At 31.0% G+C, this 25134-nt stretch overlaps 2 protein-coding genes across 5 annotated transcripts in view; one reads left to right on the top strand and one right to left on the bottom strand.

The window, feature by feature from the left end:
* Positions 1-1782, bottom strand: part of LOC139525438 (cytoplasmic dynein 1 light intermediate chain 2-like) — a 34759-nt gene extending 32977 nt beyond the window's left edge. For all 3 annotated transcript variants that reach the window (XM_071320766.1, XM_071320765.1, XM_071320767.1), the window contains exon 1: positions 1661-1782. In XM_071320766.1, coding sequence (XP_071176867.1) covers positions 1661-1740 — 80 coding nt within the window. In that variant the 5' untranslated portion in view covers positions 1741-1782. The remainder of the gene's footprint in view (positions 1-1660) is intronic.
* LOC139525439 (putative ankyrin repeat protein RF_0381) lies at positions 1749-21158 on the top strand. 2 transcript variants are annotated; one of them, XM_071320771.1, is made up of 8 exons: positions 1749-1955; positions 13596-13847; positions 14695-15120; positions 15527-15605; positions 16600-16731; positions 17410-17548; positions 18811-18927; positions 19389-21158. In XM_071320771.1, the coding sequence occupies exons 2-8, from the start codon at positions 13596-13598 to the stop codon at positions 19657-19659; spliced, it is 1416 nt and encodes a 471-aa protein (XP_071176872.1). In that variant the 5' UTR covers positions 1749-1955; the 3' UTR covers positions 19660-21158. The 2 variants fall into 2 exon arrangements, with proteins under 2 accessions (XP_071176872.1, XP_071176871.1); XM_071320770.1 differs by having other exon boundaries at positions 1840-1858.
* Positions 21159-25134: the final 3976 nt, after the last annotated feature.

The following is a 25134-nucleotide window of genomic DNA, read 5'->3' as shown; positions in this document are numbered from 1 at the left end:
GAAATGGAAAGTTCACAATTGGAAAGCTGAAATCATCTCTTTTGTCGTAAAGTTTTGTCTTCAACCGACCCTCATTGTCAATTTCTAGATGTAAGTCAAGATATGAAGCTGACTTAACTGTATCTGTAGTATCCTTTATCTCCAATTCGATGGGATAGATGCGTTCCACATAGTCACCAAATTTTGAATTGTTTAGTGAAAGAACGTCATCTATATAGCGGAAAGTAGAGTTAAAGGATATTGCTAACTTCTTATCTTTCTTCCTAAGAAGTTCCTGCATGAAGTCAGCCTCATAATAATAAAGAAACAAGTCAGCAAGAAGAGGGGCACAGTTTGTTCCCATTGGTATGCCGACAGTCTGTTGAAAAACACGTCCTCCGAACGTAACAAATATGTTGTCAATCAAGAAATCAAGCATCTTGATAATATCGGTTTCAGAGAATTTTTTGTTTGAATCAGAGTGATTCTTTACAAAGTAGGATTTATCCCTCCCTAAGACAAGATACTTGTATCTACGTTGGCCATTCTTTTTTATGAAGCAAAGTAATACCAACTCTTTTAATTTGTCTTTAAGTTTGGAATGTGGAATACTTGTGTAAAGAGTAGAGAAGTCAAATGTTTTAATACTGTTACAAGATGAAAGAGAGTTAGATTGTATGTACTCTAAAAGATCTTTGGAATTTTTAAGTATCCACATCTGATTCACGCCACCTCTAGAATAGGCAGTTTCACAATAACTTTGAAGCCCGTCTTTGATTGCTGATAAAATGGATGTTAATAATTTAGAAAGAGGTTTTGTGGAGCACTTGGAAGACCCAGCAATATACCGCTGTTTGTAAGGACACTTATGTAGTTTAGGTATCCAATACAGTGATGGAAGATCCAGTTCTTCATCTTTGGTTGAAATACCAAAGGAACAAAGAACAGACCTATGATTATCCAGGATTTCCTCTTTGGTAAGTGTCGTGAGGGTATATGTTGAGTTTCCAAGTGAATTGTCTATACCTAATTCGTTTATCAAGCAATTAATGTAATGACTTTTACACTTAAGGTCAAGTTCTTGTCAATATAATTGGTTAATTTCGTAGCAAATCTTTATATTTAAAAGCTTTGTCTTAATAAAGCCAATGGGACAATGGCTACAACCTGTTCCTTCAGTAGAATGGCAAACCAATTTAACCTCTGGGCAGACTAGAAAAAATTTTAGCGCCAAGAATATCGAAATGACAACTTTTTCAAAGTTAGGACCGCAAGTTCCACCTCCACAATGATAATGTGAATCTTGTATGATGTCAAAAGATTACAGTTTTTAAAATAGCGACAAGGCATAATATGAAAATGCTTCCCTATCTGACACTGTATCATGAATCATAACAAGATTCATTATTTATGAGTCAGTTTTCTATAAATGCATAAATTGTGAATTTAAATTGTTTTATTCAAACAGGTCTGTGGGTGTCAATTTGTTATCATATGGAAACTGTAATCAAACCAAACACAGACAGCATATATATGTTTTATGAATGGGAAATGGTCTTGATAAATTATGCTGAATGATGCGAATGGAATGACAAAAATCTTGGCACCGCCCAAAAAGCATGAATTAAGATTAGCATGTGGTAGGTTAGCCGTCGTGTTAGCAACATTCTCAATTAACTACCAAAGATTTTGGCCTTCATTTTCATCATCATCAGGCGTTGATGAACCCAATCTGTCATTTCTCTCGCCAACGGGCGCCATCTTGGATCGAAATTACCCGGATAACGGAAATGTGCGCAAGCGTAAACATCACAAGAAATTTCGTGGCAGAGGATGAATCACAATGATGTAATTTACGACCTTGACCTTCTGTAAAAATGTAAACATTAGATTAGAATGAATGAAGTTTTAAACTGGTTATGCTGTTTGTAACACTTACCCCAGTAAAGACCACCATTTATGTTTGAACTGCTGTTGTAAGTTGTTATTTTCTGATATGTTGATATATACTTTCACAGAAATTGTTACTGGGATTCAGCTTGAATCTCTTTTTTCCTTTAATACCTTTAAAGTTTTGCATCCTTGTTGAGATACAAATGTTTGTTATCAGATTCATTCCTCCAATAACACATTGGCACATTGCATGTTCACGTTTTAAAAAAAAATGTTTTGTTGTGTCATATGTTTTCGTATGTCATATGTTTTCATATCAACCAAATTTCGATGTTTTCGACTGCACGCGTACATTTTGGCATGTTATTCAGTTTCTATATTTGAAACAACAACTACACTACAACCTGACATATATTTAACTTTTTCAAAGTCTCTTTTAAAGACGTTAGAACTAATTAAATCAAAATTACTGCATTAAGCCGTTTACAGGACATATTATGGTATACTGTTGACCATCCGACCATCCGTCGTCAACATGTCTGACAAAACAGCTGTAACCAATAAGCATGAAACTTTGGTGAATTGTTTATATCTATTGATGTGAGCTCCCTTTTGTTTTGTTTTTTATAAATTTCATATTAACCCTTTCTGAGTATTGGGGTTTTATTCTTTAAAAAAGGGGGATTTTCCAGTTTTCAGAAAATAACTCAAAAACAATTTCACCAATTCGCGTGAAACTTTGGTGAATTGTTTATTGCTATTGACATGAGCTCCCTTTTTGTAATTTACAAATGTCGAAGTATTTTGGTACATTTGTTATGTGTTCAAATTGTTGTAATTTGTAAAGTAAACTGCAAGTTTTATGATAGCTATAGGAGTAAAACAATGAAGATTAAAATTAGACAAGTGAAAAATAGTTAACAGCTTGTGATGAGTTTGATAGCCATTTCAATTGGAATGTTCTGTCTCTCATAAATTACAAGTCTTGGATACAAATGACTAAGTCTTTGATCATCAAGACAATATTTCATCAATTTAAAATAATTCACAAAAAAGAAATCTCTTTACGTTTTCAGATAATGTAACTTTACTTGAATACAATATTTTTGATAAAAAAATAATTTATTAACTTTTTATAGCAATACACTATTTAGACATGATTAAAAATTGGTTAGAACTAATCCAAGATGTGAACATATGGGGTGCTTACGTGAAAAGGGAACCCCGCCGCATTTTTGCGCCTGTCCCAAGTCAGGAGCCTCTGGCCTTTGTTAGTCTTGTATTATTTTAATTTTAGTTTCTTGTTTACAATTTAGAAATTAGTATGGCGTTCATTATCACTGGACTAGTATATATTTGTTTAGGGGCCAGCTGAAGGACGCCTCCGGGTGTGGGAATTTCTCGCTACATTGAAGACCTGTTGGTGACCCTCTGCTGTTGTTTTTTATTTGGTCGGGTTGTTGTCTCTTTGACACATTCCCCATTTCCATTCTCAATTTTATTTTTTACAGAGTTTGTCTTTAGTGCCGTGTGGAGGCAGTAGAGTGCCTCCCCGTGCTTCAGGTTTATGCTCTTATAATATACTAGATTATGGAGTGTGTGTCCGAGCGAGAACTGCTCTAATTCATTACTTTAGGAATATTTATCATAAAGTAGTATTTCAATATTCAGCCCCATTCTACTATTTAATACTGATAGCGTTTGACATTTTTAGCCGAACAAATTTATCCATTTTATATAACTTCAATTATTGTATGCTGGTTCATATTCTGGACGCCAATCTTTGCTCCTTTATTATATAATTCACTAACAAAACAATTATGAAGCTTAGAAATGGAAAATTACTAAATACTCAACTTGTTCAAAGGGTATCCACACGTCTCAATCTTCAAAATCGGTTATCTAAAAATACTACCATCGCTAACATTTTTAACAATAAAAAACGTGGTTACCCTTCTATCGATAAGTGTCATGCCAAAAAATGACTTACATGTCCCCGTCTTTCCACCAACAATACGGTAAGGTCCACGTTTAATGGTCGCACATTTTCTTTAAATTTTGAAACTGATATAACTTGAAAAACAAACAGTATTATTTATTTACTCACATGAAACAAACCGGGGTGTGGTATTCAGTACGTAGGAGAAACTGGACGATATTTATCTAAACGCACTCAAGAACATCTGTATCGTTTTAAAAGACCCAATAAATTCAAAAGTATCATTTACCAACACCTTAAGAAGCACAACCATCCTTTTAAATATTTAGCAGTTCAACCTTTAGAAGTAGTAAATAAGCAGCCTGGTGAATCGCATTCAAAGTTTGTACGATCACGGAAAATAATTGAATTAAATTGGATTAAAAAATTACAGACAGTTTACCCTCTCGGTCTAAATGATAATATCATGGGAATTGGTAATATATCTAGAACCAATTCCGTTAACATTTTGGATATAGTTTCTAAAACTGTTCGTAAAAAACGTTCTCACGGTCGAAGAACAAATCGCAATCAAAGAAAATTTCGGGCCAATCATACCAATATTTCGGACCTAATTTCTATTTCAAAAAACAACGGCAGACATTATCTGTTAACAAAACTCTGTTCGTTACCGGTTAATAAGTTAAATAAAATTTTGGAGGATTGCGACACAATTTCATATAGCAGTCCTAAGTATGAAATTGTTCAAATTATTATGGCATATTGTTATTCTAAATTATTTCCCAAAATTGATCGCCCTGAAGATCATAAAAAACATTTTATTAAAATTAAGTATGTCAATAAAGGCTTTGATTTTGTAAATATTGCCGGTATATTTAACGACCATTCTGTTAAAGAACAAATTCCTGGATATTTGACAATACTGAGCTACCTCTTATTTGTTATATTTACAAGAAATCTACCCGGAAATTTGTGTTTAATTATAGTCAATTGTGTAAAGATGTTAATATCAGTGAAAATACACCTACTTCATGTAATTGCAGTAATTCCGAATATATTTATGGACCCATTTCCCATGTTATAACAGGAGATCTTAACATCGTTCAAGACCGAGAGTTAAAATCATTCCTCAGTAAAGGACCTAAATATCGTCCCCCGTCAATTATTAATTGGAATGAGTGTCGTAATATCATCCACGACTCACTCCATACTTACTGTATGAAATGGATAAAACGGGAAAAAGCTGACAAAAAATCTTTGGACTCTTTTTTTAATTCAGTAATGAAGATAGTTGATATACGTATTCAACATTTTAAAGAACATTTTACTATAAACAATAACCACAATAAACCTATTTCTCGTATCAAACATAAACTAAAAGAACTAGCCAAGGAATTTGTTTTTGTCCCGGCAGATAATGCTGCTAATAATATTATTATTGTTTGACGTAAATTTTACATTGAGGTTCTGAAAAAGGAAATCACCAATTCACCAACATTCCAACTGACTCCATTTTCAGAAAACGAAATCTGTAACAAACATAAACTTTTAGGCACCGCTTTACAAGCAGAGCCAAATACAATGAAAGTCCCAACTATGTATTGGCTTCCGTAGCTACACAAAACCCCTTACAAATATAGATTTATTTCGTCTTCAAGCCATTGTTCAACTACTAAATTGTCTATTCTTCTTACCAGCACACTTGGTACAATTAAAAACCTGATAATAAATTGTTCAAATAAGGCCTTCGAAAATAGTGGAATAAATTACTTTTGGAGTGTCAAGAACTCGTTGGAAGTACTTGATAAATTACATGCTTATATTGGTGATTTTGAATCTGTTCAAAGTTTTGATTTTTCTACCCTGTATACCACATTGCCTCACATTCTCATTAAGAAAAAATTCACACACCTAATTAAATGGGCATTCAAAAAATCAGAATGTGAATATATATGTTCAAACTCTTTTAGGTCATTTTTTAGTAGCAATAAACAAAAAAACTATGTTAATTGGACATGCTTTGATACTATATATGCCCTTGAATTTTTACTAGATAACATTTTTGTTCGCTTTGGGGATTCTGTATATCGTCAGATTATCGGAATTCCAATGGGGACTAACTGTGCACCACTTATTGCGGACCTGTTTTTGTATTGTTATGAGTTACAATTTATGACGAAAATAAGCAAAGACCCATCGAAACAACATCTGATAAACAAATTTAATAATACTTTTAGATATTTGGATGATATTTTGGCTCTCAATAATGACGACTTCAGTATGTATATTGATGAAATTTATCCTGTTGAACTTACTTTAAATAAAGCTAATACTAACAATGACCACTGCCCTTTTCTCGATCTTGATATCTATATCACTAATGGAAAGCTGAATACTAAAAGTTATGATAAAAGGGATGATTTTTCATTTCCTATCGTTAATTATCCGTTTTTAGATGGTGACGTTCCCTTGTCACCATCTTACGGTGTTTATATATCTCAACTTGTACGATTCGCTCGTGTATGTAACAATGTTTTAGATTTTAACGAGAGAAATTTATGTATTACTGAAAAATTATTACACCAGGGTTTTCGATATCACAAACTAGTCAAAACATTTACTAAATTTTATCATCGGTATAAAGACATCATTCGTAAATATAGCTCAACATGCAGACTTCTAATACGTTCAGGTATTTCACATCCAATTTTTTATGGAAATATTCTTTATAAAGCACAAAGGTGTCAGTATTCACCTCAGAAACTTACAAAACCTTTGAATAGACTTATTAAGAAGGGATATAATTACGATACTGTTGTCAAGTCATTAAAGATTGCATATTTTGGCGTTAATATTGAGTCACTGATAAGGTCTTTGCATCGGAACTAAACACATTTATTCTAAAAACAGTTGTTGGCATGACACGGGTTATGTTCTTCTCATATATGTTATGATGGTATGATACTAAACCCCTAACGGGAAGGATTGTGCCTGATGTTCATATGATGAAATCATAATCTTTCAGTCAGTTTAATTGAAGTCTGGAGCTGGCATGTCAGTTAACTGCTAGTAGTCTGTTGTTATTTATGTATTATTGTCATTTTGTTTATTTTCTTTGGTTACATCTTCTGACATCAGACTCGGATTTCTCTTGAACTGAATTTTAATGTGCGTATTGTTATGCGTTTACTTTACTACATTGGTTAGAGGTATAGGGGGAGGGTTGAGATCTCACAAACATGTTTAACCCCGCCGCATTTTTGCGCCTGTCCCAAGTCAGGAGCCTCTGGCCTTTGTTAGTCTTGTATTATTTTAATTTTAGTTTCTTGTGTACAATTTGGAAATTAGTATGGCGTTCATTATCACTGGACTAGTATATATTTGTTTAGGGGCCAGCTGAAGGACGCCTCCGGGTGTGGGAATTTCTCGCTACATTGAAGACCTGTTGGTGACCCTCTGCTGTTGTTTTTTATTTGGTCGGGTTGTTGTCTCTTTGACACATTCCCCATTTCCATTCTCAATTTTATTGATGTATTAAATGAAGCTATTGAACCAAGGGTTCTAAGTGGTGAAGTTCATATTTGTAAATTTTGCAGATGTCATCACAGTCATGACAGTTGTCGCTTGTTAACCATTATAGATTGTCTGTTTCATAGCAATGGAAACAAATAAATTGATAGTTTATTTTGACATTTCTTTTTACCAATGTGAAGTAAATACATTAATTGTAAAAATCAGTTGGTTTACAGTATTCCTACATTTTGTACACCAACATATTTTGTTTTATGAAGTAATTGTAAGTGCTAACAGGCATACCTGCCAACTGTCACTATTTGCAGGGGATTTCCTCCATGGAGGCTCCCAAATGGAAATTTTTAGAGAGCAATTTTGTCCACAATTTAAGCAAAACAAGAAATTTTACAATGGTTATAGGCTTGTACTAGTATGAAGAAGCCAAAAAACAACACTAAAATATATTTGAAGGCCCCCTTGATGGTGTTGTAGAACTATGGGATCCATCTTGCACGTAAAACCCCCATGGGCATTTTGGAAAGTTGGAAGGTATGAACAGGTAAGGGGAAGTATTTGCCTTCAAAAGTGATTAACTTTACCACATTTTTTAAGTTCCTATTCCAAGTTAGAAGCTTGTCTTTTTTATGTCATGTCTCATATAATGTCTGTCAGACTGTCATATTTTGTTTTTTCGTAAATTGTTTTGTTTTTGTTATAAATTATGGTGTTAGTTATCTCAATTGAATGGCTTTACATTTTTCTAGCTGACCAGATATGAGGTATTTGTTTTTGTCATTGTTGAAGGTTTCCTTTAAATACTTACAATACACATCTGAATGATAATACATTTTGTACATCCACTTTATTTGAAATTTGGTGGGTAGTTGTTTCATTGACAGTCATACTAATCTTCTGATTTGTAAATATTGTCTTTCATGTCTTTACCTGACTGCATCATAGGAATTTTAAAGCAGGAACCAAAAGGGACCATAGATAAACCATGCCTGATGTCATATGTGAATTTATCATTTTATAGACATTATGATCAAATTTTGATGTTTGTTTCATTTTGTCTAATTGAACTACACCACCATTTCCATTTATTTATACATAAAAAAAGGAGTTGTGGTATGAATGGGGGATTATGCCAATAAGACAACTCACAAGAGACCAAATGACAAAGAAATAAGTGACTATAGGTTACAGTATGGCCTTCAACAATGAGCAAAGCCCATACCACATAGTCAGCTATTTAAAGCCCCAAAATGACAAATGTAAAACAATTCAAAAGAGAAAACAAACTACAAAATAATTAACAAAAAACAAATGTGTTACACAGCAACAAATGACAACCACTGAAAATATGCATATATATCATTAATACAATATTGCGTATAGTCCAATCTGAGAAAAAAACACTATTGTAAAATGAATTTCAATGGAAAGAAAAGGAAAACAGTCATCTAAATTAAAGTTACATAAATTGTACTGTTTATTGTTATAATAATTGGGTGTGTCTGAAACACAAACTACATGTAGGTTATTTTGATTTAAATAAACAAGTTTGTTGTATATTTATGTACATTTAACCAAATAAAAGCATTTGAAACAAATTAACCTTCGAGTTCTCAATTAAAATTGTGTTTACAAGCTCTATTGATAAGCATATACATGCATGATGTTTAACAATTAATGGTCAAGTTTAACTTGTAGCTGGAAATACTATAAGCAAATCATGAGTCGTGTCAAATGGAAAGTGGGAAATTTTAGACAAATCTACTCTCAGCCAGCCAGACTGTTTTTTGTTGTTGGTGAAATTGACCTTTTCATTGAAAGGAATTACATTATATTCCAATATTCTTCTTCATGAATGGAAGTTGTATAAGTTTAAAAAAGCATGAACAATAATAGGATTGTTATTTTACATGTACATGTACTTTCCTTTGTCATGTTTATGTGTAAATAGCAGGATGCTTACATTGTGTATCTGATTTTACTTTAGTTCAGGACATGATTTAAGTCTAAGAATGGGTTTGTTTCTTACTAAAGTAAGTAATAATTTATTAGAAAAAGGATTCAATAGACAATACAGTTGGACTGGAGACAATTGTCTATAGATAAAGGCAGATGTGGTGTGAGTGCCAATGAGACAACTCTCCATCCAAATAACAATTTAAAAAAGTAAACCATTATAGGTTAAAGTACGGCCTTCAACACAGAGCCTTGGCTCACACCGAACAACAAGCTATAAAGTCCCCTTCATCTTGTCTTTGGTAATATGGAAAACACCAACATGAATTAAATCTGCAATCAATGGAAAAAATACTGTAAAATTTCAATTACCAGTAAATTATGTTTAAGATATCTTTAACTTTTTTTCTTCAAACATGTGTGTTAGTTATCTGTTTTAATGCAGTTTTAGGGGCATCGTGGCCGAGCGTTCTGAGTTCCAACCTTGCTCGTGCGGTTGCACTCTTATTAACTCCAATCTTAGTTGACTAGGATTGTCAGTTTTCTTATCAAAGTCTGTGTTTTTTCTAGGCTACGTCTTCCTCCACCAATAAAAACTGGCTGTCACGAAAAAGCCTAAATGTGATGTTTAAAAGTGGCATTAAAATACCAAAAAATCAAATCAAATCATTAATGCAGTTAAATTTCCTTCTTTTAGTCTTTTCCAGGGCAAGTAAGGGTAACTAGTATAACTACACACAGAACAATAGCTATTGTATTTATTCATCAATGGGACAATAGAACTGACAAACGTTTACAATATTAAACAATTGGAGATGAATCTGTGGAAAAGCTTCATTTTGTTCATAATGGATGTTCATAATTATGGCACGCAGTTATTATATTTATTCAATTTCGAGATATCTTATTTAGTTAAATTTAGTTAAATAAGATATCTTATAAACTAATTAAGATATCTTATAAACTTTTAGAGATATCTTATATATTAATTGAGATATCTGATTTATTAAATAAGATATCTTATATATTAAATAAGATATCTTATATATTAAATAAGATATCTTATTAAAATGTTTATAAAGATATCTTATTAAATATATAAGATATCTTATTTAAAATATAAGATATCTCTATTAATTTATAAGATATCTTATTAACTATATAAGATATCTTTTATATAGTTTATAATAGAGATATCTTATTTACTTAATAAGATATCTCCATAAGTTAATAAGATATCTCTATTAGTTTATAAGATATCTCTATTAATTAATAAGATATCTTATAAAGTATGTATTTAAAAGATATCTTTATAAAGAAGTAAGATATCTTATATACTTTATAAGATATCTTATTAATTAATAGAGATATCTTATTAACTTATAGAGATATCTTATAAACTAATAGAGATATCTTATAAACTTTTAGAGATATCTTATTAGATATCTCTATTAATTAATAAGATATCTCTATTAGTTTATAAGATATCTCTAGTAATTAATAAGATATCTTATAAAGTATGTATTTAAAAGATATCTTTATAAAGAAGTAAGATATCTTATATACTTTATAAGATATCTTATTTATTAATAGAGATATCTTATTAACTTATAGAGATATCTTATAAACTAATAGAGATATCTTATAAACTAATAGAGATATCTTATTTACTTTCAAATTAAATAAGATATCTTATAAAAATTAAAGATATCTTAATACTTAATAAGATATCTTGTTAAATAAATAAGATATCTACAAATTTGAATAAATATAAAAATGGCGTGCCATACATAATGGATGTTGTTTGAAGACTTTTCCTGAATTCAAGTATAAAATAACCAATGAAGTAAAAATTCTAGCTTATATAATACAAAAGTTCAATTTATATGTCATAATGTGAAAATCCATTACCATGGTCATGAAACTGTTTACTTGGATATGTTAAAGTCATCAATTGTTATTAGGATATTTCTATTAAACCCAACTTGTTTAGACTTAGACACATATAAAGTATAAAGATAAATGATTTTTCTGATATATATTCCTTGTAAATTTTCAGTCTTTACCAAAATCAAACAATAAGTCATAAATTACATGAGACCAAACCTGTTACAAGACAATGTTATAATTTTTATTCTTTATTTGTAAGGACCTTTTATAATAATTTATTAGAACTTTGATCATAAATTAATTTATTTCTGTACTTGAGATTTTGTGCATGTTACATTTGTATCTCCTTTATAATGTGAATAGACAGACATACATTAAGAAAGTTCTACATTTATAATTATGATCATTTGATAGCGAGAAAAATTATGGGTGATTATTCATATATAGTGAGTACAATAAAATTACATTTATATCAATAAGGAAAAAGCCACCCTCAACAAATTCTTTGGTTGATGTTGCCTACCCATGTCTTTAAGGGGGGTCTCATTGGGGGATTCCAATCCTGGATCCCGCTTACTATTTTGTCAGATTCCCATATCCCACTTACACTATGTACGTAAGCAATTCTCATTTTTTTTGTCATTACCCGGATCCTGCAAGACCTCATTTCCTGTTTTCACGACACAATACCGGTAATTTGACTTTCACGTGTCACGCTTACAAAAAATCGGCAATCCCGCGTCACGCTTAGACCCCAATGAGACCCCCTTTAAGGGTTGGTTAGGTATGTAGGGAGTTTTTGTTGTTGTTATTAGTATAAGTTATAAGAAACAAAGTTTAGAGTACAAAAAAAAATGAAATGATTTGTATCATTTGTTAGGCTTCATCAAATAATTAGATTTTATTGTTGGCCTATATATTAAAGTTATTCATCTTCAATAACAAAATGGGCAGAATAGGAAATATTTATATGTTTAACCAATTAATTGGTTACAGTTCTTTCAAGTCACTTAGTGATATTGTAAAGAATAGATTTCCTAACCTGGCAAAACCTTGTGAGTTGTGAGTCTATTCATTTGGCATATTAAATTATAAGCCCTTACTGTATCTCTAATGATATTTTTTACACATTGACTCTTAGCCCTAGAATCATTTTACAGAGAAGAAAGTATATTCAAGTAACAAAATGAAGTCATCATTTCAAAAAAGAGTTTTTGTTATTTTATAGATATTTTTGTTTATTAATGAGGGGCTGGGTCAGAGGGGTCATCTTATCCAAAATCCTGGGCCTAAAAACATGAAATCCAGAGGGCCCGAATTTAAAGAAATTTAAATCCTGACATCCTGAAATTCAAAAAAAGAATTCCTGGATCCCGAAAGTAACAATTCCCAAATCCTGAGCTTAAAAAAAACAGTTTCTGATGTTCCAAAAAAGGTACTGTCCCCCTTAATAATCATCTAGTTGTTTTGTAAGGTTTGCTGTGGTTGCTTTTTCATTCTTCTTTCAAAAATCACAATTTTTTGTCATTCAATTGAAAAGTGTTTCCTTCCCTTTCCTAACTATTGTTAACTCTATTTCTGTTTGTAACAAAATAAACCTGATTTGACATTTTCATTATCCTTGATGGCACTGGAAAAATCAGTGCTGGTACATAAATTTCTTTGGAATTTAATTCATGTAGAAACTTTTTTTCTTTCCATTCATAATTATTGTATTCTTTTTGAAGTTAATAACTTTTTCCTTGAAATAACATGAAAAGAGTGTGCATTTTATTCACAGCTGCGTATCATACATGACTGGTAGTTTTTTTGTTTAAACATATTTATTTATAGTGGATTGGGAAACAAGTTTTGCAACTTATATTAATCCCTTTCCACTCTGCGGGTGCGAGTGCTGCCTTGTAGCGGCATTAGCCTGCTCTTTTTCGAAATCTACAAGGGTGTCTTTAACGTGCAAGAGATATGGCTCTCTCTTAACACGGGTCAGCCGTTTATCGTCCCCTTCCGACGGACTATCATCGTTTCCTTGAGACCATACTCGCAAATGGTGTCAAGGGAGCGCCGAAAATTCAGTTCCTGAAATTTTCATCCCAGATTGGTAGTTTTGACTGTTTGCTTGTTAATAAAAAGCTATCTTGGGGGGACACTCTAGTATATGGTGCATTTTTACCTCCATTCTATGACATAAATCTCTGAACTGTTCAAAGATTATGTGATTGTAAGCCTGATCTCATAATATTGACTTATTTTAAATTTGAGCAAAGTATTTGGTAAAAAAGCAAAAGCAATCAAATAAATCATTGCATGTTTATAAGTAGTTTTGGAAATGTGTGGTTTTTGATTGAAAAGTTTTAACACAGTCACTTAACCACTGTTTTTTCTAATTTTCCCTAAATTTCTTATTTTTTAGATGTCCTTAGAGATTATGGACTTTATTTTAGCTGATAATAGGAAACAGAAAAAGACAGTGATAACGCCAAATACAGCTGAACAGAACTTGTTTACAGCCATCAGCAGGGGAGATATTGATTTAGTTAAAACATTGGTTCAATCTGGTGTTAACCCACAATGTCTAATTGAAGGATGGAATCCTTTGACTGTAGCTTGTGAACTGAATAAGGAACACATTCTAGAATTTCTAATTAATCTACTCCAGAAAGAGGTACAACATTCCTCGTCATAACTCATTCCTGATTAAATGTTTTTCGTTACTCCTCATAATGGTCTTCAAACAGCTATCAACTTACCAAGGAAATTTATACACATAAAAATAAGAAGATGTACTTATAGATTTTTGTTGATCATCTCAACAAGAAATGCAATCGAACTGAGATGACCAATGATAATCTTTTTATCACTATTTTACCTATGACGACGTTGTCGATTTCATTAGCAACGCCACATGCCTCCTTTGTTTCTAGCAATAATTTTCCATCTTAAAGGAATAGCATGATATGAAAAATTATCACAAAAAAAGATCAAAGGAAAAATGCACAAAATAGAGATAATATGTGTTATGATTACCAAAGAGACAGCTTTCTACCAGAGACCAAACTAGATAGATTTAGTAACTTTAGGTCACTGTATAGCTTTCAATGAGCAAAATCTATACCACATAGCAAGCTACATGCATAAAAGATGTGTCAGTGGTGTAATTGTTAACAGCGAGCAATACTGTTGTTGAATAAAAAAAAAAAAAAACTTGCATAAAAGATTCAGCAATGACAAATGTAAAAAAATTCAACAAAAAACATTAAAAAAAAAAATGGCCTGATACATGTGTACATGTAACCATCACAGAAGAAATAAGTTCAATAATTCAAGGAAGAAAATTAATTTAAAAATGTTGAAGAATTTTGAAAGTTTGGGTAAATTACATGTAGTTGTGGATTTTAGATATATATTCAATGCAACATTTTTAATTGCATTATTATTTTGATGATCAAGTAAAATAGTTGTCAGTCAAATAATGAAAGAGTAACCATGGCAATTATTTGCTTATTTTACAGGAGGAAGAAACCAGGAGTTTAAAAGAGGAAAAAAATATATGTCACACCCCTTTTATTGATGATCATAATGGGCATGGTGACACCCCTTTGACATGTGCTGCTAGGCGAGGCCATATAAACATTTGTGAAGCTCTACTCGATGCAAATGCATTCATTAATGAAACCACAAGTAGTGTACAACAAACACCTCTACTACTAGCAATAGAAAATGACCATACTGAGCTTGTAGAATTTTTACTATTGAATGGTGCGGATGTGCAGATAGCTGATAATGTAAACATTACACCACTATATGCAGCTATCAAAGGACAAAATGTTTACATGGTTGATAAACTGATTCAAGCAGGGTGTGATATAAACATAGGGAGTCAGGATCATGCTCCTATCTTCTTATCAGCAAGACTTGGAAGATTGGATATTGTAAAGGTAATGCTAAATTGAAAAAAAAAAATTTATTTAAAAAAAAAAAGGGAAGTAATGATACAAATAATTTACACTGCGTTTTAGATTTATACATATCTTAAAAAAATAGCAAGTTTTAGTAAATTAGCAACCCTCTCCAGTCACAGTTAAACTATTAAACATTTCTTTTTGCATTTTAAGAAAAGCTTATAATAATTTGTTTTGTTTTGCTGCCGTAAAAATCTCAGTAAGTATTCAAAATATTTGAAAAAGAATTTCATATTTTATAAGCATTTCAATTCGAAATTGATATGATTTTGTATTACAAGTTTAATAATGCCCTTAAAGAACACACTTAAAAACAACTCTATTGGATTAAATACCTTAACAGTACATTGTTTCATTTAATTTTATAATTTTAATTTTTCAGATTCTGTCACAAGCAGGATGTGATATAAACATTGCAAACAAATATGGAGTTACTCCCCTTTATGAATCTGTCCACAAAGGTGAGGTTTATAGTATTAACCTTTTCAAATCCTTCATCTTTCTAACATCCTAATTTTGCATTAATATAAAAATATGGAGATATGGTATGATTGCGAAATGAGACGACTATCCACAAAAGTTCAAATGTAGTGGATTTTAATATTTATAGGCAACCACACAGCCTTCAACAATGAGAAAAACCCTTACATTAACATTACTGTATACTTTGAAAGACTGTTAAAAAAATATGCACCAAATCCAAATGTTTATTTTCAATATGGATAGTTTACTTATAAATACATGTATTTGTTGGCATGTTGTTGTTTGATTTATTTTGTCCAGTGGCAAATATTTGGTAAATATAAGATAAAAAAAAATCGGTTCAAAAGAATGATTTATTTCAAAATACTAAGGATTTTCTTATTCAAGGCATAGATTACCTTGGCTGTATTTGGCACAACTTTTTGTAATATTGGGTCCTCATTGCTCTTCAACTATTTTGATCTGAGTGTCACTGATGAGTCTTATGTAGATGAAACATGTGTCTAGCATATAAAATTATAAGCCTGGTACCTTTAATAACTATTCACTACATTTTAGTCAAAATCACATTGAATGACCTTCATTTTGTGCTTTAAAGACTTTGGTTACATTCCTGTTTTGCAATAGGTGAATTTCTCAATAAATTATGTGATAAAAATTTGGCACTACTAGTGACTACATTTTCTAGTACGGTGTAGCAGTAAATAATTATTTAGGTCACTCTGTCCTGTGTTTCATTTTAGTAGTAATGATAAAATGAACTTTACAAAAGTTAGAGTAAATTGTATCAATAAGAGGCTAAATGTAAAAAATATGAAATTATTTAAAATACATACAGAATACAGCAAGATCTTATGATGAGGAATGTGGTGACATTAAGATTGAAAGATACTAGTTTTGCTGATTTTTTACAGTACAAATATTTTTTCATTTATAACATTCTTTACTTAAAATCTACTGTATATATTTCAGGGCATTTCTCTGTTAGTGAGTACTTTGTACACAAAGGTTGTAACAAAGACAAGACAGATATATATGGTGTTTGTCCTTTGCATATAGCTTCAATGGCTGGAGATCTAGAGACGGTCAAACTCTTATTTACAGGTAATTGCTTGTGATATTTAATTTTGTTTGTAACAGTAGACAAAATTGAGAGATGAATTTGTGTAGATATATTTTTTTTGTGTATCTGATGTTCATGGTTGGAGGGTAAATTAAACTTTGTGGATATTTCATTTCCTGGTTTTGTCAAGTCTGCATACAGGCCTATAGACAATTTTAACTTTGTGAAACATTTAAATTTGTGATTCACCTTTACCCACGAAATTCATGAACATTGATACATGTACAGTTGCAACTTACAAATATAAGCCACAGTACTGTAGTTTCATGAAATGATGCAATCATGTAGTGTAAAATTTAAAACTTTAGTTTTTATTTTGGTGAAACCTATCCTGTTACAAATTTTAGAAAAATTAAAACATTGGTCAAATTTTCTTAATTTACCGTCTTCCAGTTTTAGCTCCCCTCACCTAGCTTATGTGATAAATATATATATAATCATATATAAGTTATTCTTATTTGTATTTTCAGTGACAATTAGTGTGATTAAAGTATTCATGCAAACAAGTTGTAAATAAACACTGTAATTGAAGACAAAATAATGGACACAGAAGATTAGGTTTTAGGTTTAAACAAATATTCGGAACTTTATTATTTTTCTAAATTTAGAGAGTTATTTTTCACAACTAATATTTAATTATATCTGACTTTTGTATTTAGCTGGTGCTGATTTAAGATTAAGAACACAGCAAGGTTTGACTGCATTACATCTTGCCATGGAGATGAACAGGTACCAGGTAGTAGAATACTTTCTTACTAAAGGTGCTAATATACTGAAGAAGCCACATAGTGATAATAGGTATGTATGTACTATTATACAATGATGAAAACTCATTCTGATATGCATGTAATATTGACACTGGATGTTACACCAATGAATCCATCCATTTATAATGATGAAAAGAACCTTTATTAAAAATTCAAAATTGATGGTCGGAACTCTTCAAACACAGAAATGTTTTTCCTATTTTAAGGATATCCTTAAGTGAAATTAAAAAAAATCTAGAATTTAGTCTTGATACTATTAGTCAGAAGAGCATTAGATAAAGAACAAAATAAGCTAAAAACGTTGATAGGTTATGGAGCTCCATTTCAAGTTATTTAAAAAAAACGGTGGGAAAAAGTTGACTCGCATTTTTACCTTCTATTTACATTTTTATACACCTTATTGCTATTTGTCTGCCATTACTGGATATCACACAGGTTCCTGTAAAAATTTTGATGTCAGAAAACAAAATATATGAAGCCATAATGAAAAAGTGATTGTTGTATGCGTCAAAAGTTCAAGCGGCTGGGACAGCCAGGATTTGTGATAAGGTTTATTATTGGGGTCTCAAATAGAAAGAAAAAAATCTAGAAGCTGCTTAGATTTTGGAAATGACCTTCTATGAGCTGTTGAAGTCTTGTATGTAACAAAATATTGGTGTCAAGGGGCAAAATATTTTACCCTACACAGTAGTGGAAAACCAAGGAGTCTGAAAATTTGACAAAAATTCCTAAACCTCACCTGAGTACATCCTTAATGTAATTATAAAATGTTCAAAAATTAACATTTGAAATATCCTGCAAATCTTGATTGTGATTGAGTAAAGTTGTCGCACATGACTCCATTCACCAAACATAAAAAATTAGAGGCAGATGTCATTAAATCAAAAGTGTCTTTACAAAGCATATTGCATAAGCATTGAACATAATGGCATTACAAATTACAATGGAAGTTTACCAAAAAGAGATTGCAATTACATATCACAATAAAAATGATTAGATTAGATGGTGTACTTACCTCTTAATTATGATCAGTAGAATAACAAAATCTACCCAGTACATGTGGAATGTAATACCATTATGAAACATAACAAGAATTAACAAATAATCAAACAGGAACAATTAAATTGAAGGTTACTAAACAGCATGACATTTAACGTTGTGGTGAATATTTATAAGTTACCGTATGGTATTTGGCATTTGCAGATGATGATATGATCTGATATCTGTATAAGTAGAACATTAGATATAGCATAATGTATGCTCAATATTTAAAATGTATTTGTCTTTTTACAGTCTTAAAAGCATTGCCTCTGTGTTTGAAAGAAAGAATATAGAAACAGTTGAAGTATTGTTGAGATATTGTCCAAATCTTCCTCTTCATCACTATCCTGGCCTGTCTGATATTTTTAGGTAACTTTTTTTTTAATTAAATATTTTTATATCTTAAATTGTTACATTAAATACCTTGTTTAAAAAGATAAGACTTTATTTTGTAGCTTAGCTTTCAAACTTTTTGATATAAGACAAAAACAAAAATGAAGATTTGCAAAAAATAAAACTTGCATGGTAATCTTTGGTTGTAGCATTCTAATAAAATAATTTGCAGGAATTGCATTAAATATTTCAAATTCAAGTCAATTGCCATTGAATGGCACAATAAATGCAAGCCACAAATTATATCTTACATGAATACCCGCCTTCTTTGACTTAAAATTGTTAACTTTTTATACATTGTGTCTTGGATGGACAGTTGTCTTATTGACACTAATACCACATTTTCTTATACCGTATACATATTACACAATTATTGGGTTTTCTTTTGTCAAAAATATATCGCAAAGTTAAAAAGTGTGAATTATTATCTATTTCAGTGAGAATGGTAAACTACTTAAACTGTTGTTCCTGTCTGGTATAAAAACAATGCCTGGCGTCCTGACTATTCCCAGATTACATCCATTTTATGTACAAGACAAAGACTTATCACAGTGGCTCAAAGATTACCAGAAAAATCCGTCCTCACTCAAATCTTTATGTAGAACAAGTATTAGAAGAAGTCTTGGCAATACTCTTTTGTATAAAATTAATTCTATTATACTACCAAACAGTATTAAGGACTACATTTGTTTAAGAGAAATTCATTAGGCATGTTTTAGACACCTTTTCTACATGTTTCATGGTGCTATAACATACAATTTGATGTTTAATTTTTTTATTTTTTAACTTCACATTTCAAGACAAATCTTCTATGAAGAATTTCTCAAAAATTCAATGGATGTTTTTATAATGAATCTAACAGATTTTTTATACATTGACAGTAGTTTTATCGTAAATAATGTGAAATTGACTTTATTTATAAAAGGTCTAAGGACCCTTTCAAGTTGTCATAATAATTTAATATAGGTTTCAAAATTCAATGGACTCAAATGTTTTTACTTATACATGATTTTGTCATTGTGATTCGTCTAAAGTATACTTTCACATATTAAAGTGCCCTGCCTCACAGCACAAAATATATTAAGCTATGTTACAAAGTAACATGTATTTTTTTTGTCAAAATATTGTTTTTATTTTTATTTTTATATCAATATACTGTAAGTAGATTTGGAACTTTTTTCATTTCTTTGGTATCTTATTGGATGCATCATCAACTGTTTGTAAGTGACATATCTGGAATATTTTAAGTTACGAAATGGTCTTTATATTGCTTGATATCAATTAACTTGGCAACACAATAGACTATTTTCATATTTCAGACTTTTAACTCTAGATAATATAATGTGTTTACAGGTTAAATACTATGTGATAGCACATCCTGGTACTCACTCAGGTAGGAGCAACCAAAAGAAGTAAAATCAAACATATAATCAGTGTAATTTGGGTTAAAAGTTTACAGTTTTTAGATGATTTTGTTGGGTACAGAAAACATAAATCAGAAGAATTTCCCCCAAATTTGAACCAATTGGAAGCTTGTTTGTACTTCTTAATGATGTTCATACATGTACTTGACTGAGTAGGTAACTTATTAAAAAATATAAATTTTGGAGTCAAAAGTCGGTAATTCGAAAATAATCTATTTGTTTATCCTCTATCTTATTATAATGGCAGGACAATCCATTCAGCCATATCAATTTAATGTGCAATTGTATTTTTTTTCACAAATAAATATTGCTTTTTATGTAGTATGTTAGGTTATATTTTGTTATTATTTATTGGTATAGTGTTTTGTTCTATGTTAAATATTTTGTAGATCAGTTATAAGTTGTTCTTGTATATTTTTGATATCAGTTAGTGTTTGAAATTATTTATATTTTACTGTTAAACATGTCTGTTATCGTCATTATAATGTCTTGAATTTTTTGAATATTTGAGCATTCATTATATCACATTTTTATACTAAGACAATTTCAGTGTTAAAACAAAAATCTATCTGTATTTGATCATTTATTGAAGTCCTGCAAAGTACTTGCTTTTTCTATGTTTTGAAAGATGTTTCAGTAGAAGAAATATGTGATAAGCTTATATTTTACTATAGGTATGTGTTTGTGTGTGTTTGTTAGTGTATTTTGGTTATGAATGTTACATGTAATTTACTAGTCAAACTTTTATTCAGCTGGTTTGGAATAAAGTTTTGAATATTTGAATATCTTATCATTTTTATACGAATGCAAAAAAAATTTTTTTTTGTGGGTCATATGTTGGTATCCTGTCGTCGGCGTTTAAAGACAGATGGTTTTTGGATAATAACTTTAGTATAAGTGAATAGAAATCAAATTTTTTTAACATAATGTTTATAACCACAAAAGGAAGGTTGGGATTGATTTTTGGGGTTATGGTCCCAAAGGTTAAGGAATTAGGGTCCCAAAGGGGCCCAAAACAAGCATTTATTTATATATTATATAGTTTCAGGACAATAAGTTGTGTATTAGTATTTCAATTGCTCATAAATTATATCACAATGTTTAATACCATAAGTTGAAGGTTGGGATTCATTTTAAGGGTTATGGGGCAAACAGTCTAGGAATTAAGGGCCAAAAAAGCATTTTTCTAGTTTCAAGGGAGGTAATCCAATTCCATTTAAAGAATACTGTTAGATATATGTTTGACTACCCCCCTTACACTGCTTGAAAATTATGTATTAAAAATGATGATTGTATTAGTATCAATACATCATAAAATATATGAGAAGAACATAACCTGTATCATGCCTACAAAGGGTTTTAAAATAATTGTGTTTATTTCGGATGCAAAGACCTTATGAGTGAATCAATATTAATACCAATATATGCAATCCTTAATGACCTGTCAACAGTATCGTAACTATATCCTTTCTGAATAAGTCTGTTTAAAGGTTTGTTGAATGTATTTTTATGCTATAAATACCCCTATTTGTTATTGGAAGATCACCCCCAGTTCTTTGTGGGGTTAATGTTGCTCAGACTTTAGTTTTATGTGGGTTTTTTTAAGGTTAAGATTGCATGAAATGCAATCAAAACCTTATGGGACTGACTTGATATTTAAATCTTCCAAGGCTTATCACTACCATTTTGACACTCAAAATATAGTGCATTGATCATAACATTCTATACATCCTATCCATGAGCATTTCAAGAAATTTATTAATGCAATATATGGGACAACATCCCTAATGCGCCTCGAAATGAGGAACTCAAAAGTCACGTGTAAAGAAAAAATCTCTGTGTAGTGATATTGGACAGGTTTCTATTTTTAACAAATGACTGAACTTAATTATTTGTGGTGATAATAGAGGAACATAGAATAAATGTGTAAAAACTATGGAGCTATTGAATGTGTTCAAAGTATTAAATTTTCAAAGAACTTATTGTGTTAAAAAGGGGATATTTTACCACAAGGAGCCGCATCACAAAAGGATGTTCGGGGTTTTCTAATTTACGGAAAAAGTAATCTCACTTCGTACCCCGAAAATTTAACCACATATGTGAAAATGTCACAGCTTCGAAACGAGCTATCATACATATCCAAGTTTACGATATGGACTGAGCTACAGGAAAAAACGTTACCATTACCGCCTATGTAAAAACAATTAAAGATATTGAGCCAATTTACAAAAAGATTAATCAGAAGTTTTCAGAGTGATCTATGGATGATTTCACCTTGTACACCCGGAAAAAGTGTGAAAATGATGGTTAGTATTTTTTTATTTATACCTAGATATCCCAGATGATTTTAGATAACCATTATAGATAAATACCATCAAATACTCAATGAAATTTTCCCTTTTAAAATGCATTACTTGCACGGGACTGAACACTTTTTTTAGGCACAATTCTAACTTTGTTTACACCTCCGAGAGATCCGAAAGGAATTTGTTTATGAATTGAAAAAGGCATGAACTAACATAATAGTTTTAGCTGTAAGTAAACATGACACAATACAGTCTTTGTTATGTAATTATCACTCCGGTTTACAGGAATAACTGATAATCAAGGGAGATAACACACTTCATACGAGTAAAGTGAAATACATCATCACATGTGCTTTTATCCAATAATTTGACCCATGGTCAGTAAATATCATATGCAGTTAATAAGCAGTCAAACATGTACATGTATTAAGGAAATCATGAATTATTATTTGTAATGCACACTAGCAAATCACAAGATATTGTCTTTTCTCAGTGAAAAAGGGGGAGGATCAACAAAACTTTTGAAAACAATATTGCTGCACCTTTTCAACTATTAAGGTAGTTAGCTAGCACTCGTTGCTGCTAATATAAAAGATTTAAATGAAGGTTGATAAGCCACAAGGGAGAAGCATTTTTCTTTCTTTGCGATAAAACTTTCAAGAATTTGATTTTTGCTCTCTCAATAATACTTATGTATCTAAACCAAATAATAACACAGCCTGAGTAATGTTTTTGTCTTATTTCAGTTCCAGACATATAAAATTGAGAAAGGAAATGGTGAATATGTCAAAGCGACAACCACCCGACCATAGAGCAAACAACAGACGAAGGCAACCAATGGGTCTTCAATGTAGCGAGAATTCCCGCACCCGTAGGTGTCCTTCAGCTGGCCCCTAAAATATGCATAATAGTACAGTGATAATGGACGTCATACTAAACTCCGAATTATACACAAGAAACTAAAATTTAAAATCATACAAGACTAACAAAGGCCAGAGGCTCCTGACTTGGGACAGGCGCAAAATTGCGGCGGGGTTAAACATGTTTATGAGATCTCAACCCTCCCCCTATACCTCTAGCCAATGTAGAAAAGTAAAAGAATAACAATACGCACATTAAAATTTAGTTCAAGAGAAGTCCGAGTCTGATGTCAAAAGATGTAACAAAAGAAAATAAATAAAATGACAATAATACATAAATAACAACAGACTACTAGCAGTTAACTGACATGCCAGCTCCAGACCTCAATTAAAGTGATTGAAAGATTATGTCTTCATCATATGAATATCAGGTACAATCCCTCCCGTTAGGGGTTTAGTATCATACTATCATGAAATATATGAGAAGAACATAACCCGTGTCATGCCAACAACTGTTTTTTTAGAAATAAATGTGTTTAGTTCCGATGCAAAGACCCTATCAGTGAATCAATGTTAAAGCCAAAATATGCAATCTTTAATGACCTGACAACAGTATCGTAACTATATCCCCTTTTAATAAGTCTATTTAAAGGTTTTGTTAGTTTCTGAGGAGAATACTGACATTTTTGTGCTTTATAAAGAATATTTCCATAAAATTTTGGATGTGAAATACCTGAACGTATAAGATGTCTGCATGTTGAGTTATATTTACGAATTATTTCCTTATACCGGTGATAAAATTTAGTAAATGTTTTGACCAGTTTGTGATATCGAAAACCCTGGTGTAATAATTTTTCAGTAATACATAAATTTCTCTCGCTAAAATCTAATACATTGTTACATACACGAGCGAATCGTACAAGTTGAGATATATAAACACCATAAGATGGTGACAAGGGAACGTCACCATCTAAAAATGGATAATTAACAATAGGAAATGAAAAATCATCTCTTTTATCATAAATTTTTGTATTAAGCTTCCCGTTTATGATATAGATATCAAGATCGAGGAAAGGGCAGTGGTCATTGTTATCATTAGCTTTATTTAAAGTAAGTTCTACAGGATAAATTTCTTTAGTATACATACTGAAGTCGTCATTATTTAGAGCCAATATATCATCCAAATATCTAAAAGTATTGTTAAATTTTTGTATCAAATGTTGTTTTGATGGGTCTTTGCTAATTTTAGTCATAAATTGTAACTCATAACAATACAAAAACAGGTCCGCAATAAGTGGTGCACAGTTAGTCCCCATTGGAATTCCAATAACTTGACGATATACGGAATCTCCAAAGCGAACAAAAATGTTATCAAGTAAAAATTCAAGTGCATAAATAGTATCAAAGCATGTCCAATTGACATAGTTCTTTTGTTTATTGCTACTAAAAAATGATCTAAAAGAGTTTGAACATATGTACTCGCATTCCGACTTTTTAAATGCCCAGTTTAATAATTAGGGATGTGAATTTTTTCTTAATAAGAATATGAGGCAAAGTGGTATATAGGGTAGAAAAATCAAAACTTTGAACAGA

The sequence above is a fragment of the Mytilus edulis genome, chromosome 5, assembly GCF_963676685.1.
Source record: "Mytilus edulis chromosome 5, xbMytEdul2.2, whole genome shotgun sequence".
Taxonomy (NCBI): Eukaryota; Metazoa; Mollusca; class Bivalvia; order Mytilida; family Mytilidae; genus Mytilus; species Mytilus edulis.
This window is presented reverse-complemented; position numbering and strand designations above follow the sequence as displayed.